We start from the raw sequence: 14,272 nt of genomic DNA, 5'->3' as shown, positions 1-14,272 counted from the left end.
AAAAAGCTTGATTTTTTTTATTGATTAGTTTTTTTTGCACTTTCCATATGGATTACTAATAAAAAATAATTACTATTTAAAATTATATATTTACCTGTATTTTTTTAATTAAAAAAAACTATTGTAAAATATAGAATTTTTTTAAAAATCTTGCTGTTTCATTTTCCACTGGTTCCATGTTCCATTCTCGTTCCACTATCCACGTCTGCAAAAACATGACGAATAATATAAAAAAAAAAATTACTTCATGACATTTCATGACGTTTGTTGGTTTATTTTATCTATAAATATATTTATAAAAAAATTTATCGAAGAAAGGAATCATTAAACACATTTCTATACTTTGTGTCGTAAAAACTTACGATAATCACGTATAGCTATATTAGTAATTATATTATTGGTTTTTCCATTTTCATTTAAAAAAAAAAAAATGTTCATCAAAATTTATTAATAAAAGTGAACAAAAATGCATCAAGAAATCAAATATAACATAATTATATATCAATTTGAAAAAATATTTTTTTATTGAATTCAAAGTTAAGGTAAGTATTTTCTATTTATATAATTGAAATGAATTGACAATTTGTTGCGTTTAATTTCTTATCTATATAGCTTACAATTTTTTTTTTTTCTCAAAAATTTTAAACAAAATTTTCCAAATATTTTGAAAATAAAATGTTATTTACACAAAAATTACATATACCAAATTATTTGGAAATATTTTAAAAAAATCTTCCGTATGTTTATTTTTATTTTCACAAACATAACCTCAAAATGTTTGCATTCAATTTCTATATTATAATTAATCTTTTAATTATTTCTTTCGATTTTTGAAGGTTTTTAGAATTATTAGAAAAAATAAATAAATTTACTAAGGATTTAATTTCAAAAAAATTTTTAAAAAAAACTTGTCTTTAGAGATTTTTTTAATTACAATATGTTTTCTATTTTTTAATTCTCTTTTTTTTTATTGAAATAGATCATCGAAATTCTTTCGACTTTTATAATTTAAAATGCCCGAAACAACGTCTGAAGAAACAACAACGAATACAACAGAAAATAATACCGAAGATAATAATCAAAGAATAATTCCAAATCCAATAAGAGATAGTCAAAATGTAAATAATTTAAATCTTGGAGCAAGAACTATTGAACGTTCTCGATTATTTGTTAATAATATATCGACGACAATTGAAGAAATGCAACCAATAATTGGACAAGTATAAAATTATTTTTATTTTTCACATGAATATTTATTTTCATAAAAAAAAAAATTGAATGATAAAACTTTCTTTTATTTAAAAAAAAAAAAAACAATTTTATTCTTTTTTGTAATTTAGAAAATGTTTTTTTTTCTCAAATTTTTAATATAAAAGGAAAAAAAAAAAGTTTTATTCTTTTACTATCGAAAATTACTAAAAATTATTAATTTTTCTTTTCAAGATTTCTTGGTCATTTTGGCCAAATTCACCACGACAAAATTCTGACGAGAGAACATTACAAAATGAAGAATCACAAAATGATAATTTTATAATAAACATGGAAACAACATCGGAATCTGATGTGATTTTGAATCCACCACCAAATTCACCAACAGATCACAATCATTATCATAATCACAATCATAATAATTCCAATTCAAATGATAATTTTCATCGTGATATTCACGAGACTGATAATAATGACGATAGTCAAAATAATAATAATAATAATAGTGAAACTCAAGACGCTCATTCAACATTGAATCCAGAAGCAAGAAAAATGCTTAAAATATTACGAAAATACATTCCATTAGTTTTAATTTTACTTGTCAAAGTTCTTATTGATTATAAATATAAAATAATACATTTTTTGGTTTTAATATTGACAACAATTCAAGCTGATTCCGATTTAAAACGTGAAATATCAAAACAACAAAATCGTAATTTCATGTCATTATTTGGAATATTTCTTTATATAATTGGTTGTATTATTTTTTTGAATTTTTTATTTGATCAACCAATAATGCCAAATATCACAACATTAACAAGCGCATGGGAATTATTGTGGATTGTAATGATCACTGATTTTATGATGAAATTAATAACAATTTTTTGCAAAGTTATATTCACTTGTTTCTCGGCGAAAATTATTTCACTTCAAAGTAGAGTGAGTATTCTTTTTTTTTTTTGCAATAAAATTGCAATTTAAATGAATTTCAAAATAATCTTTTATCATAGGGAAAATTATTACAAAAAAAAAAGATATTTTAAATATGAATATTAGTAGTAATAATAAAATAATAATAATTCATTGAAATAATGATTCAAAATTGCTTTTTTTTTCTTTACTTAGGGTAAATATTATCTGATGTTGGAAGCGACGTCACAACTATTTCGATGTTTCATTCCAATTCCATTTTGGTACAATTTTTTATTTGAAGCATATGAAGGAATCGAAAAATTTTATAGTTTTAGTCTCATAACTATTTATACGCTCAGCAAAGGTGGCAACATTATTTCCCAATTGAAATTATTGAAACACGCTGTGAATAAAATGATGCAACAAGTGGTGAGTAGTGTCGATTTTTTAAAAATTTTATTTTTCAAAAATTAATTAAAAAATTAATTACAAAAATTTTTAATTAAAATTTCTGTTTTTTTTCAATTTAAAAAAATTGCTTCTTTTTAATTGTAATATTAAATTTCACAAAAGTTTAATAATAATTAAAAACAAAAACGATAAAATTTTATTTTCCGTTTAAAATTTTTTTAGAGTGTCGGATCTTTTGCGACAAAAAATCAATTGGACGAATCGGGGGGAATTTGCACAATTTGCCACGATGAATATTCATCACCAGTGAGACTTCATTGTAAACATATATTCTGTGAACTTTGTGTGATAACATGGTTAGATCGAGAACGTTCCTGTCCTCTCTGTCGTGCTCCCATCTCAGATGATCCAATTTATCGCGATGGTCACACATCCTATTTTATTCAACTTTTTTAATCCCCTTCCATTATAAAAAAAAAGAATTCTAAAATTTGTTTATCAAACTCTTATTTTTTCAGTATTCAATCAAAAAACATGTGATTACAATTCCCATTATTATTATTATTATTGATTATAATTTTTTAAAAATCTTTATATTAATCAAACTCATTGTAAAATAATTGTACACAAAACTAGATTTACTACTAATGTAATTTATGAGAAGTTGTTTTTTTTTTCGATAATAAGACTGGACAATTATTTAGTGCAAGTTACAAACTAATTCCAGTTTTTAAATTTTTATATATTTTTTGTTTTTGTGCTTTAATTCGAAGAATTAAATATATATATATATTTGTAACACTTGAAGAGAGTAAGAGCGTTTGTATAAAAAAGAAGAAGGGAAATTAAAATAAAAAGAATTACATAATTACATTTGTATAAACGATGGAATTCGTTTAATCCAATATTTGTTAAATGACTGTGTATAATAAAAAATAACAAAATTGGATATGAAAAAACAAAAATGATTCTTACTTTCATTTCAATTGTATGAAGACGGAAAAAAAAAAAAAATATTTTCTTAATGAAACATCACTGATTAACTCTTAGTTGAGCTTGAAAAAATTCACCATCACCTCTTGTTGCCTGTCGATTTATCTCCTTGTGACGATCACGACTGACAATCTCCTCCAAAACTTCCCCGTCGCCTTTGATTAATCTGCAAATTAATTTCAAAATATTAAAACAAAATAAATATTTAATATTTTTGTTCATGGCTTCTCAATGATTATTTATAAATGTTTAAAATATAAAATAAAATATTAATTTTTAAAAAAAAAAATTTTCATCATAAAATCACTTACCCAGATTTTTTGGAAATTAAAAAAAAATTTACTGAAATTAATAAAATTATTATAATCCTGAAAGAAAAGACAAATTTGGGAATGGATTGAAAAAGAAAAAGAATTATGTTACCTATGTCTACCAGATTCCTTATCGTACATTTTACGAACAACGCCCTGTCGTTTTTCCCATTGTTCTTTTGTCATTGGTGCCATTGCTTTCGATTTATCAACAACAACTGGTTCCGCACCCTCATCAATTGTTTTTTCTTTTGATACTTTTTTCTTCTCCTTAATTGGCTTATCTTTGCGTGTTTTCATTTTTTTCAATTTCTTCTTAAGCTTCTTCTTCTTACGTTTTTTTTCAGCTTTCTTTAATTTTTTTGCAATTTTTTTCCTCTTCTTACGTTTCTTTTCATCCTCAGAACTTGAACTTGAATCACTTGAACTTGAATCATCAGTATCGCTACTACTCTCACTACTTGAACTCGATGAACTTGACGATGAATGTGAACGTTTTTTTAATTGAACATTGTCTTCAGATTCATTATGATGATGATGATGCTGTGACGATGATTCATCTTCAGTTAATGATTTTGGTTTATCACGCGTTGTACTGCTACTTCTTTCAATTTGATGATGCGATGACGATTGATCGGAACGTGCACTATCGCGATTTTCATATTGTCGTGACGATGATGATTCCTCAGTTTTATATGAATTATTATAATCCTGCGATGGACGATCTTTGGAAAATCTTTGACGTTGCGCATAACGATCTCTCATATATGATTGTCCTTCATTATTCCGATGTTGATACATGCCACGTCGACGATATTCATAACTCATTGATTGATTCATTCTACCGCCTTGAGATCGATTGAAATTATTGAAATTTCGATTATTCATGTCACGTCCACCACGCATTCGACGATCATCAAAATTACGATAATTTCGATTCATGTTGCCCCTTTGTCTGTAACTAAGAAAAATCAATTAATCATTATTGTCCAATAAATTCTAAGGATTCTAAGGACATGATTTTTTTTTTCACCGTCGTCGAAAATCGGGTCCTTAGTCGATAAGAGAAAAAAAAAAGAAAAAAAAAACAACGTTCATCTTTTTTTTTTTTTTTGAAGTATGGGGAAGAGTGAAAAAAGACTTAGAAAATTTCAATATTTATGTAAAAAAATAAATAAAACGATGCATAAAATTGGTTAAAATTCTCGATTAAAATGAAAACGTAAAAAAATAAAGGAAAGCAATTGAAACTCTTTTATCAAGAAAATCGTGATTTGATTAATTTTTAAAAATTACGACGAAATCTTTCTGTCGATTGTTTGGTCGGTCAAATGAAAATTCGTACAATTAAAAATTAGGATAAATTAAAATTCGATGAATTGAAATTTTTGTCATTTAAAAATTCAAATAACATAAAATTCTATTGAATGAAAATTCTGTTAAATTAAAATTCTTTCAAAAAAAAAATCAAGTCAAAGAAAATGACTGTAAAATAAAAAATAGCTAAAAAATTTTATGTAAAAATTCGTATAAAAAAATCTGTTGAATTTTAAATTGAAAATTCGTCTAAAAGATAATTATTTCTTAGAATATTCTTTAAAATAAAAATTCTAATTAATGATTTTTATGGGATAATCATGCGCCCCATAAAAAAAAAATGTTAAATATTTGGGCAATGAGAGTAATCTTGTAATTTAATTTTCCATCTCGCTAAACGAGAATTTATAGTCGAATTTTTTAATTAATTCAACCAAATTAATGCTTTATGATCTGTCAGAATAGTAAATTTTCTACCAAATAGATAAAAATTTGAAAATATTGAACTAGAAATCAAATTATTAGCCAATTGTCGAGTTTTTTTCTTTTTTACGTTCCCATTTTTTTTTTAAAGAGATCAATTTTCACCTTATTTTATCGTTTCATCTGAAAATCAAAAAATACAAAAAAAAAACGAATAAAAATTGTTCAAAGAGTTGAAATAAAAAACTCACCATTATTATCTTGAAATCAACAAGTAACCTTTTGTATATCCTCATTTTTTTTTTTTTTTTTTTTTAATAAAGCAAAGATTTATATAATGAAACAAATTGTTCAATTCCAAGCCTCGCGCGCTCTTCCCCAAACAAATAAAATTGAAATTTGTTGTTTATTTTTTATTTTTTTTGTGATTTGCGGTTCAAGAAAAATTGCATACTTCATGCCTCTCATTCCACCTTGATTATTGTCGTTGTACATCCGATTTGAAAATGTACGATCGAATCTCTCCATTTTGTATCTCGACTCACGTTGACTGTAGGTGCGTTGTTCACGTACATAATTGTCACGACCACCACTGCCTCCACCCTGTAATTGAATTCCATTGCGACGATCGCGCGACGATTGATTATATTTTTGTGACATTGCACTATTATTGTCGGATTTCGATTTTAATTGTTTTCGTGAACTTGAACCACGACTTGCCGTTGATGATGAACTGGAACTACCCGATGAACTTGCACGTCGTTGTTTTGATTTATTACGTTTATCCTTACTGCAGGCGTTACGACGTTTTGGCGATAATCCCGAGCCACTTGCGCTCGATGAACTTGAATTTTTATGCTTTCTCAATTTCCCCTTTAAACGATCCTGCGATCTTGAATCTTGCTTTGAAACAACATCACTCATTTTGTTGAACGTAAATGAAACTGTATTAGTGGACCCTGCACACAAATCATTTACAACAATAAGATCATGTAAAAAAAATAAATAAATTCAAAATCAATTTAAACTGTTATCATATTAAAAAAGAATTACAAAATTTTACAAAATGGTTTAATTAATACGAAAATAAAAAAATAACTTTTGATACAATTTTAATTATTCAAAAATTATCCTCAAATATTAAATCAAATAGTTGGAATAATCTTTCAATTTTTAAAAATCAAATTGTCCTTAAATATTAAATCAAATGATTGAAAATACTTTTAATTATTCAATCAAATAGAAAAATATCTTTAATCCGGGATTTAAAAAATTATTCCATTAAATAATTGAAATTAGATTCAAATAATTAATAAAAATAATTGAAACTATTGAAAAATATGGAAAAAATTTTAAATAACATTTTTATTCGTTTACCTTTGATCAATATATTTTAAAAATTTAATTTTAATTTTCTACTTTTTAAAATTTTTCATTTTAATAATTAACTTACAATTATTAATAGAAACGTGCGAGAATTTTCTAGAAAGAATGAATTTTTTTACATAACTATTACATATACAATAGAAAAATTACGATCAATGAAAAAAGAAAAATAAATTGTTACAAAATATTTTTAACAATTCATCACAATTTCTGCAAATTTCGTTATTTAAAATTATTTTTATTTATAACTTCATTTAATTAATTTATACCTATTATTAATGAATTTCTATTTAATAATTTCATAAAAAAAAATTTTATTACGAATTTTAAAAATTTTTACCGTTTTATTTTCTAAACATTAACAATTTATTTAGAAACATTTTTAATTATTTTTTTCCACGTAAATATTTTAAAACATTATTTTTCAAATATAAGGGAAAAATTAAATGTAATTCCTCACAATCTAGATATTTTCATTTACTTTTTTTAAACTAATAATGAAACGACCCTTTATAAATAGATTTAGAAGACACAAAATCAATATAAAACATAAATATCCAGTTAAAGTATATAGAACGTTTTTCTTGCTCTACATAACAGAAAGTATATTTTAAAATTTATCAATTAAAACAAAATGATGCAATCTCAATATAGAAAATATTTAATTTAAAATGAGTACTTACCTCAGAAATGTAGCATTTCAGAGAAAAATACAGGAATTCTTCGGCGAAGTTGGTTTTGCGCATTATACAAAATCCCAATTTTTTAACCTTTCATCACAAGCATTGTGACAATTTCCATGAATATATATATATCTATATATATATATATATACTTATATTGATGACGCCGTTGATAATAATTCCAAGCGGTTTATTATTTCTGATGAATTTTCGTATCACACCTAAACTATTTCACAACTTTTATATTATTTAAAAAAAACAACTAAAATCGACAGCAATTTATGCATAAGTAAATATAGATTTTAATTTCTTAAAATGGCAAATTAAAATATCGATAATGTAACATAACCTACAAAAAAAAATGAGTAAATGAAGAGAAAAAAAAAGCCACAATTGTTCTTCCAAATTAAACTGAACTAATTGAGAAATGGGGTGATGAGTTTAGAGGAAAAATCAATGAATTACACGATTTATATTTTTATAGCAATTGTTAAACGAAAGAAAATATTACTCGATTGCATTTACCTTTTGTGACTCGTTGAAAAGAAGAGGAAGACGAACAAGACACGAACAAAAAGTGACGTAGAAACGAAACTGACAACTTTAACGGAAATAATAACCACGGGAGAATTGAAACGTATACGAACCGGAAGTGATAAATGTTTTTGAATTAAAAATTGTAATGTACTTTTTTTTTATTTTACTTTCAAAAAATTATATATAAGAAATTAATTATTATTATATTAAATTTATTTATTTTCTGTCTACACGTCAATTAATACGGATATTTTAAACCAATTTTAAGGTTAGGGTTTTTTACATTTAGCGGGAAAGTTTAAAAAAGAATACATATAGAAAAAACCAAATTATATATTAGTCACAATTTATTTTTATTGTATTTTCTGTTTACAATATAAAAGAATATCTATTCTTATAAACATAAAAATTGATTTATTGACTTTTTTGAGATTCTAACTGTTTCAATAAAAGAGTTATAATATATATATATATATATATATATATATAATATACATTTTGAAACAAAAAAAAAAATTTCAATCTGTCAAAGTTTCAATTTTTTCCCAACTTTTTAAAAAACAAAATTCTATTAATTTTTTATCAAGTCCCAATAAATATTAGTTTTAAAATAATTAAAATTTTTTTTTAAATTCCAAAGAGTATTATTTTAAACAATGTCGATAATAGAAAAAGATTGCTATTGCAAAAGTAAGGTGAGTTTATAATTAAAGAATTTTTTATTTTATTAACCTTTACATATATTTAATTTTATTGCAGCATTTAAAAATTTATTTAAATCAAATTTTAAACATTTCTCTTCATATAATTACTTACGTCTTTAAAAAGTCTTAAATTAACAAAACTACTATTACTAAAATTTAAATACTTATCAATTTTGCATTTATTGACAAAAAAAAATTTTTTTTTTTTTTTTGAAGAAAAGTTTTTTTTTTATTAAAAACTAAAAATATTTTTAATAAAAGAAATTACTTTATTTTTAAAACTAATCCTATGACTCTTTTGACCCTGTATGCTTATATCACCCGCTTTACTTTGCTATATAAAAACCAAACTGTGATTTAACTTTTGAAAATCATTAAAATTAGCAATGATTTCCAAATATTTTGACATTTTTAAAAGTTCATAATCCGTAGTATTTACATTTGTTTTTTTATAAAAAGGTTTTATGAAAAGACCTGATTGTGGATTTAAAATGAAATTTGTCTTTAAATCATCAATCATAATTGTATTCTTGGGGGAGAATTGTTTATATTTACCCCAAATTAAAGCAAGAGGTTTTACATTAATAAATTTAAATTTTTTTAATCTAATTGGTACCATCGCCAATATATCTAAACAGAAGGCAATCTTATAATTAGGATTATTATTTATTTTGAATTTGTTCATCTTTCTCTCAATATATATCATTTTTGTCGCTGACCAAATAACAATGTCATAATTTTTATAGGCTTTCGTTAAAAATTCATGTAAACAGGGCCTCTTTGCATTTGATCTATCATCCAACAAGGTGTGATCTATATCAAGAACTAGTAATTTTTTTCCCTCACGAAGAGGATTTAATTCTTCAATATTATAATTGTTTATTCTTTCCTGGATTATTTGATCAATAAAATTATCGCCAGTGACGATCTGGAATATATATTATTTATTTATTATTTTATTTACTTTTATATCGCGCTTTTGTAAAAAAAGGAAAAGGGGTTCCGACCCAGACTATATAATTATAAATATAATAAAGATTAAAGATGAAGAAAATTATTTAATACTTACATGTAAAAGTAGAATGTTAAGTAAAATGAAATAAAATCGAAAATTAATCATTTTATATAATTATTTTATATAATTTCGCACTTGGTTTATATAGAAAACTTCATGTTAAACTATCTTTTTTTAATTATCTTTTTGTTATTTTATTGATATTTCAATACCTTAAGTCCATTAAAATATGATTAGGCACATAATAGCCTATATACATATACATGTATGTACTTTTGAAAAGAATGTAATTAAATAAAAATAGATATGTATAGCTTTTTTAGAAACTGCGTATAATATGTATAATTTAACTGAATAATATGAGAGAATGTAATAAAAATAATTCATATCGTTTTTTTTTATATCATTGACGTCGCACATTACATGTTTTAATTGATTAAAATTAATAATTATTAAAAATTTATAAAATTAAATTATTTAATATTTCACCAAAGTTTTTTAAAATTTAATTCATCTTTTTCTTTAAAAATTTTTATACGAATTATTCGTAAAAGTAATTAAAAAATCATTGTGATTTGTTCCGGAAGACTGAACTGAGTATTTTTATAAATAATTTAATTATTCAAAGCGATGTAAATTAGAATTATAGTGAAATATGGGCCATTTTCGATCCTATCAGTATCCACGTATTTTGTATAAATTTTATCTAAACAATCAGAGGGATGGGGAGTCTGAATTTTTTTTAAATCCTACCAAAGGGAATAAAGGGTTTTATCTAAATAACCATAATGTAATGTTAGCCTGATTTTGAATTGTTTCATTCCATAATTATTGCTTTACTTTAATGTTATTTATTATTCATCATTAATATAAAACAAACTTTTTTTGAAAACTGCTTCACAGTTTCTTATATCCTCTGGCATGTCCATAGGCATCTGAAACAAAAAAAAGAGTACAATTAAAAAAATAATGTTTATAATTTTGTAAAGTTTATATAAATGTATATAATTTTTAATAGCAAATTTGTTATATTTAAAAAAATATCTTATTTTGCAGTTATTAAAGATTTATTATACCTAACATATAGTTGATAAATTTATTTTATTTCATTAATATAAAAATAGGATTCAAAAAATTCAATTCAATTCACAAAGCTGGAACCTGCACTTTGCGATGAATTAAAAACAATCGTAGAAGCTCTAAACGTTCAGGGAAAAGGTATTTTAGCTGCCGACGAATCACCTGCCAGTTTAGAGGAGAGATTCCGATTTTTAAATTTGGAAAATACTGAAATTACTCGAAGAGATTACAGGGAAATGCTATTTTCATCTAATGAGGTTTAGTTTTAAAATTTGTTTCACAAAAAAGTTTTGCATTTGTATTACGAGAAAATTTATTTTAAAATTTAAATGACAAAATTTAATATTTAACAAACTTAAAAAACAAATTATGCAAAGCTATACAAATTTAATACACGGACAAAATATTGGTACAAACTGACAGACAGATAAACCGTAAGTCGCAGCAAGAGGTCAAATAAAAAAAAGTTCAAAATAACTTTCAGATTTTAGTAATTTTTTTTCAAATACTCTGTATTAAATTTAGAAGAGTCTAAAAAAAAATTTTTAAATCTTGCTTTTTCGGATGTGAGTAGTCGTTACTTGGTCAATATATAAGTGGAATTTTATTACATCACGAAACATTATATCAAAAAACGAAAGACGGTGTAGAATTTATCGATTTATTATGTCAAAAAAATATAATTCCTGGAATAAAAGTTGACAAAGGTTTAGTGCCTTTATTTGGAACTGAGGGAGAAAATTTGACCCAAGGTTTAGATGATCTAAAAGAAAGATGCATTCAATATAAAAATGATGGATGTCATTTTACAAAATGGAGATGTGTTTTTACTATTTCTGATAATTTACCAAGTCGTCTGTCAATTGAATCGAATTGTCACGTACTCGCTAGGTGAATATAAAATGCAATTTTCTTGTTAAATTCCAATATTTTTTTCTACTTTTAATTAAAATCATATTTCTTCAGTTTAATAATTTATATAATATAAAAAAAAAATATTATTTATAGATACGCAACAATTTGTCAAAGTGCCAGATTGGTGCCCATTGTTGAACCTGAAATTTTGACTGTCGGTGATCATTCGATAGAAAAATGTCAACAAATTCTAGAAGAAATTTTGTCAACATTATTTTTTATTTTTCAAAAATATCATGTTTATTTAGAAGGAATTATTCTCAAACCAGCAATGGTTCTTCCAGGAAATAAATCCGAAATTTGCAATGCAGAGATAAGTTTTCTATGCTTTAAAATATTTATGAAAAAATTTAAAGAAAAAATACTTAAATATTTGAGATTAAAAAAATTTATTTTTAATTTTTAATTAAACAGATGGTTGCAAAATGTACTGTCACAGCACTTTTAAGAACAGTTCCATCTGCAGTTTCAACGATATTTTTTCTTAGCGGAGGCCAAAAGGATTCTGAGGCTTATTCAAATCTCAATGCCATTAATCTCTTTAATGCTAAAAAACCATGGACTCTCAGTTTCTGTTTTGGTCGAGCTCTTCAGGTATAGAATAATAAATATTTAAATACTTTAAAACTCATCATTGATGTTTTTAAGTTGAGAATATGAAAAAAAATTTAGAATTATAAAAAATAATACTGAACTTTGCTTTTAAGATCAAAAGAAATTATAAATTTTTCTATGTTATAAAAAACTGAAATTTTATTTATTTTTCCCTTTGAAAATATAAAAAAAATTTGTTACTACTTTGATATATAAAAAAAATTTAATTTAAATATAGAACGAGGCAATGAAAGTTTGGAGTGGAGAGTGTAGAAACATATCAATGGCTCAAAGTGCATTTTTGGAGAAAGCAAAATTGGCTTCACTAGCCTCTTTGGGAAAATACAGTGAAAATTAAATTTTAATTAATATAAATAATAAAATTACTGATTATGAATATTTATGAATTTTTTTCAGAAGGGATATTTATTACTCTTGTTTAAAAAAGTTTTATTGTTTTATGTATGTAAGAGAAAATAGGAAAAATATATAATTTTTTACTTTTAAATATAACAAATGAAAATAAAAGATTTTTTTTTAAAAAAGATCCTGCTATGAGGTGCCAATAGCCTTAGCAATGAAATTCTGATGATGAAGCTTTCAATGTCAAGCAAGGTGCCCTTGACTGACCTTTAAAGCAGTGATTCTCAAACAGAGTATAGGTTATTCAATGGATTTTAAAGAATGCCAATAAACATTCATGAATTTCATCACTCCACGTCGTCGTGTCGGTCGATGAATTGTCATCCCTACTTTCGAAATCAGTGCAATAGCCACGTGGTCCACTCAGGGACGTAGTCACTTAACGTACGTCATGATTATAAAATTTATTTATATCATTTACATAAATATATACACGCTATAAATAAATATATTTACTTTTATTACATTCACATTCTTTTTGTGAACGCAATATTAAAAGGTTATAAAAAAAGGACCATTTTTGGCACTACATATGAATTTGTTGATAAGGATTAAAAAATATTTTTTTTTTAGAAAAATGGAGATGATAATTATTTTTTAGGTTAAAGATAAATGATAAATCAATAGATTTTATATTTAATTGATTTTTCATTAAAAATTTAATATTATCTCAAAAACTAAAATAAGTGGTCCCACTTCATGCGGATTTCCCCATATATAAAAATTTATAACAAAAAACCGTTTAGCTTTTTGCTCGGGTATTAAAAAGTTATATACTATTTCTACTATCATTTTTATTATAACATTTTAGTCGCGCCATAATAATAAACTGAAATCACTAATTAATAGTTGTCAATTTATTTTTAATTTACTATAAAAAATATAAATTATCAGGGATATTTTACTTACACAAAACTATACCTGCGGGAAGCCAATAACCAGTGTTGGGTAAGTAAAATTCTCAAATTATTCTTAAATTCTTTAAGCTGTTTTTACAATAACTGTTTTCTTCGGCACACAAAAAAAACTATCTATCCTTGTTTAACTTATGAAAAATAGTGTAGACGGACCTTTAGTTCATTCAATTCATAATTTTACCTTCCAATCCCTGCTAAAAGTTTTGGCGCGCGCTTCATGTTAACAAAAATGTGCAATTGTTTACTTAAAAATAAAAAAAATTCCCTTTTTTCGTGTAATAAATAAAAAAATATTAAATATTAGAAGTTTGTCAATTTATAATTATATATATATTAGAAAAGATAATTCTGCAAACTGTAGTTATTCAATTAATTAATTTTGAGGACAAGTGATAATTTATAGGTTAAGTTATAATTTTTTTTTGCACCTCTTTTTTTTCCC

General features: G+C 24.2%; 5 protein-coding genes across 10 annotated transcripts in view; 2 read left to right on the top strand and 3 right to left on the bottom strand.

Moving 5' to 3' along the window:
- LOC127280518 (cyclin-dependent kinase 10) overlaps window positions 1-14,272 on the bottom strand; it is an 85,612-nt gene that overhangs the window by 11,607 nt on the left and 59,733 nt on the right. The gene's annotated exons all lie outside the window — the stretch shown is intronic.
- On the top strand, window positions 206-3,551 carry LOC127280512 (RING finger and transmembrane domain-containing protein 2). The gene is made up of 5 exons (XM_051303549.1): window positions 206-542; window positions 980-1,220; window positions 1,444-2,148; window positions 2,335-2,550; window positions 2,755-3,551. The coding sequence occupies exons 2-5, from the start codon at window positions 1,014-1,016 to the stop codon at window positions 2,986-2,988; spliced, it is 1,362 nt and encodes a 453-aa protein (XP_051159506.1). The 5' UTR covers window positions 206-542; window positions 980-1,013; the 3' UTR covers window positions 2,989-3,551.
- Window positions 3,401-8,266, bottom strand: LOC127280510 (ADP-ribosylation factor-like protein 6-interacting protein 4). Of its 5 annotated transcripts, none has more exons than XM_051303543.1 (5): window positions 8,171-8,266; window positions 7,646-7,871; window positions 6,031-6,535; window positions 3,949-4,797; window positions 3,401-3,691 (listed from the first exon to the last, which is right to left on the bottom strand). In XM_051303543.1, exons 3-5 carry the CDS (start codon window positions 6,498-6,500, stop codon window positions 3,565-3,567), a joined length of 1,446 nt encoding a protein of 481 aa, XP_051159500.1. In that variant the 5' UTR covers window positions 6,501-6,535; window positions 7,646-7,871; window positions 8,171-8,266; the 3' UTR covers window positions 3,401-3,564. The 5 variants fall into 5 exon arrangements, with proteins under 5 accessions (XP_051159500.1, XP_051159503.1, XP_051159502.1 ...); XM_051303546.1 differs by having other exon boundaries at window positions 7,646-7,732; window positions 8,171-8,189; XM_051303545.1 differs by having other exon boundaries at window positions 7,646-7,866; window positions 8,171-8,187.
- LOC127280520 (fructose-bisphosphate aldolase-like) lies at window positions 8,668-12,946 on the top strand. The gene is made up of 6 exons (XM_051303562.1): window positions 8,668-8,877; window positions 11,026-11,238; window positions 11,556-11,872; window positions 11,990-12,211; window positions 12,313-12,490; window positions 12,729-12,946. Exons 1-6 carry the CDS (start codon window positions 8,839-8,841, stop codon window positions 12,846-12,848), a joined length of 1,089 nt encoding a protein of 362 aa, XP_051159519.1. The 5' UTR covers window positions 8,668-8,838; the 3' UTR covers window positions 12,849-12,946.
- LOC127280538 (ubiquitin-like domain-containing CTD phosphatase 1) lies at window positions 9,077-10,073 on the bottom strand. The gene is made up of 2 exons (XM_051303588.1): window positions 9,956-10,073; window positions 9,077-9,814 (listed from the first exon to the last, which is right to left on the bottom strand). The coding sequence occupies exons 1-2, from the start codon at window positions 10,004-10,006 to the stop codon at window positions 9,221-9,223; spliced, it is 645 nt and encodes a 214-aa protein (XP_051159545.1). The 5' UTR covers window positions 10,007-10,073; the 3' UTR covers window positions 9,077-9,220.

This window comes from Leptopilina boulardi, unplaced genomic scaffold (assembly GCF_019393585.1).
Source record: "Leptopilina boulardi isolate dan_hultmark-lab unplaced genomic scaffold, ZJU_Lbou_2.1 LbouV2_248, whole genome shotgun sequence".
Lineage (NCBI taxonomy): Eukaryota > Metazoa > Arthropoda > Insecta > Hymenoptera > Figitidae > Leptopilina > Leptopilina boulardi.
Note: the sequence above shows the minus strand (reverse complement) of the source record. Positions and strands in the feature narration are given on the sequence as shown.

Excerpts from the sequence above, each read along its gene's own strand:
- LOC127280538 (XM_051303588.1), bottom strand. The coding sequence starts at position 10,006 with ATGATTAATTTTCGATTTTATTTCATTTTACTTAACATTCTACTTTTA. Across the intron at positions 9,815-9,955 it reads TTAACATTCTACTTTTACAT|ATCGTCACTGGCGATAATTT; the intron begins GTAAGTATTAAA and ends TATATATTCCAG.
- LOC127280510 (XM_051303543.1), bottom strand. The coding sequence starts at position 6,500 with ATGAGTGATGTTGTTTCAAAGCAAGATTCAAGATCGCAGGATCGTTTA. Across the intron at positions 4,798-6,030 it reads GGTGGAATGAGAGGCATGAA|TTACAGACAAAGGGGCAACA; the intron begins GTATGCAATTTT and ends GATTTTTCTTAG. Across the intron at positions 3,692-3,948 it reads AAGGAATCTGGTAGACATAG|ATTAATCAAAGGCGACGGGG; the intron begins GTAACATAATTC and ends ATTAATTTGCAG.
- LOC127280520 (XM_051303562.1), top strand. The coding sequence starts at position 8,839 with ATGTCGATAATAGAAAAAGATTGCTATTGCAAAAGTAAG. Across the intron at positions 11,239-11,555 it reads TGCTATTTTCATCTAATGAG|TCGTTACTTGGTCAATATAT; the intron begins GTTTAGTTTTAA and ends GGATGTGAGTAG. Across the intron at positions 12,491-12,728 it reads GTTTTGGTCGAGCTCTTCAG|AACGAGGCAATGAAAGTTTG; the intron begins GTATAGAATAAT and ends ATTTAAATATAG.
- LOC127280512 (XM_051303549.1), top strand. The coding sequence starts at position 1,014 with ATGCCCGAAACAACGTCTGAAGAAACAACAACGAATACAACAGAAAAT. Across the intron at positions 2,149-2,334 it reads TTATTTCACTTCAAAGTAGA|GGTAAATATTATCTGATGTT; the intron begins GTGAGTATTCTT and ends TTCTTTACTTAG. Across the intron at positions 2,551-2,754 it reads ATAAAATGATGCAACAAGTG|AGTGTCGGATCTTTTGCGAC; the intron begins GTGAGTAGTGTC and ends AAATTTTTTTAG.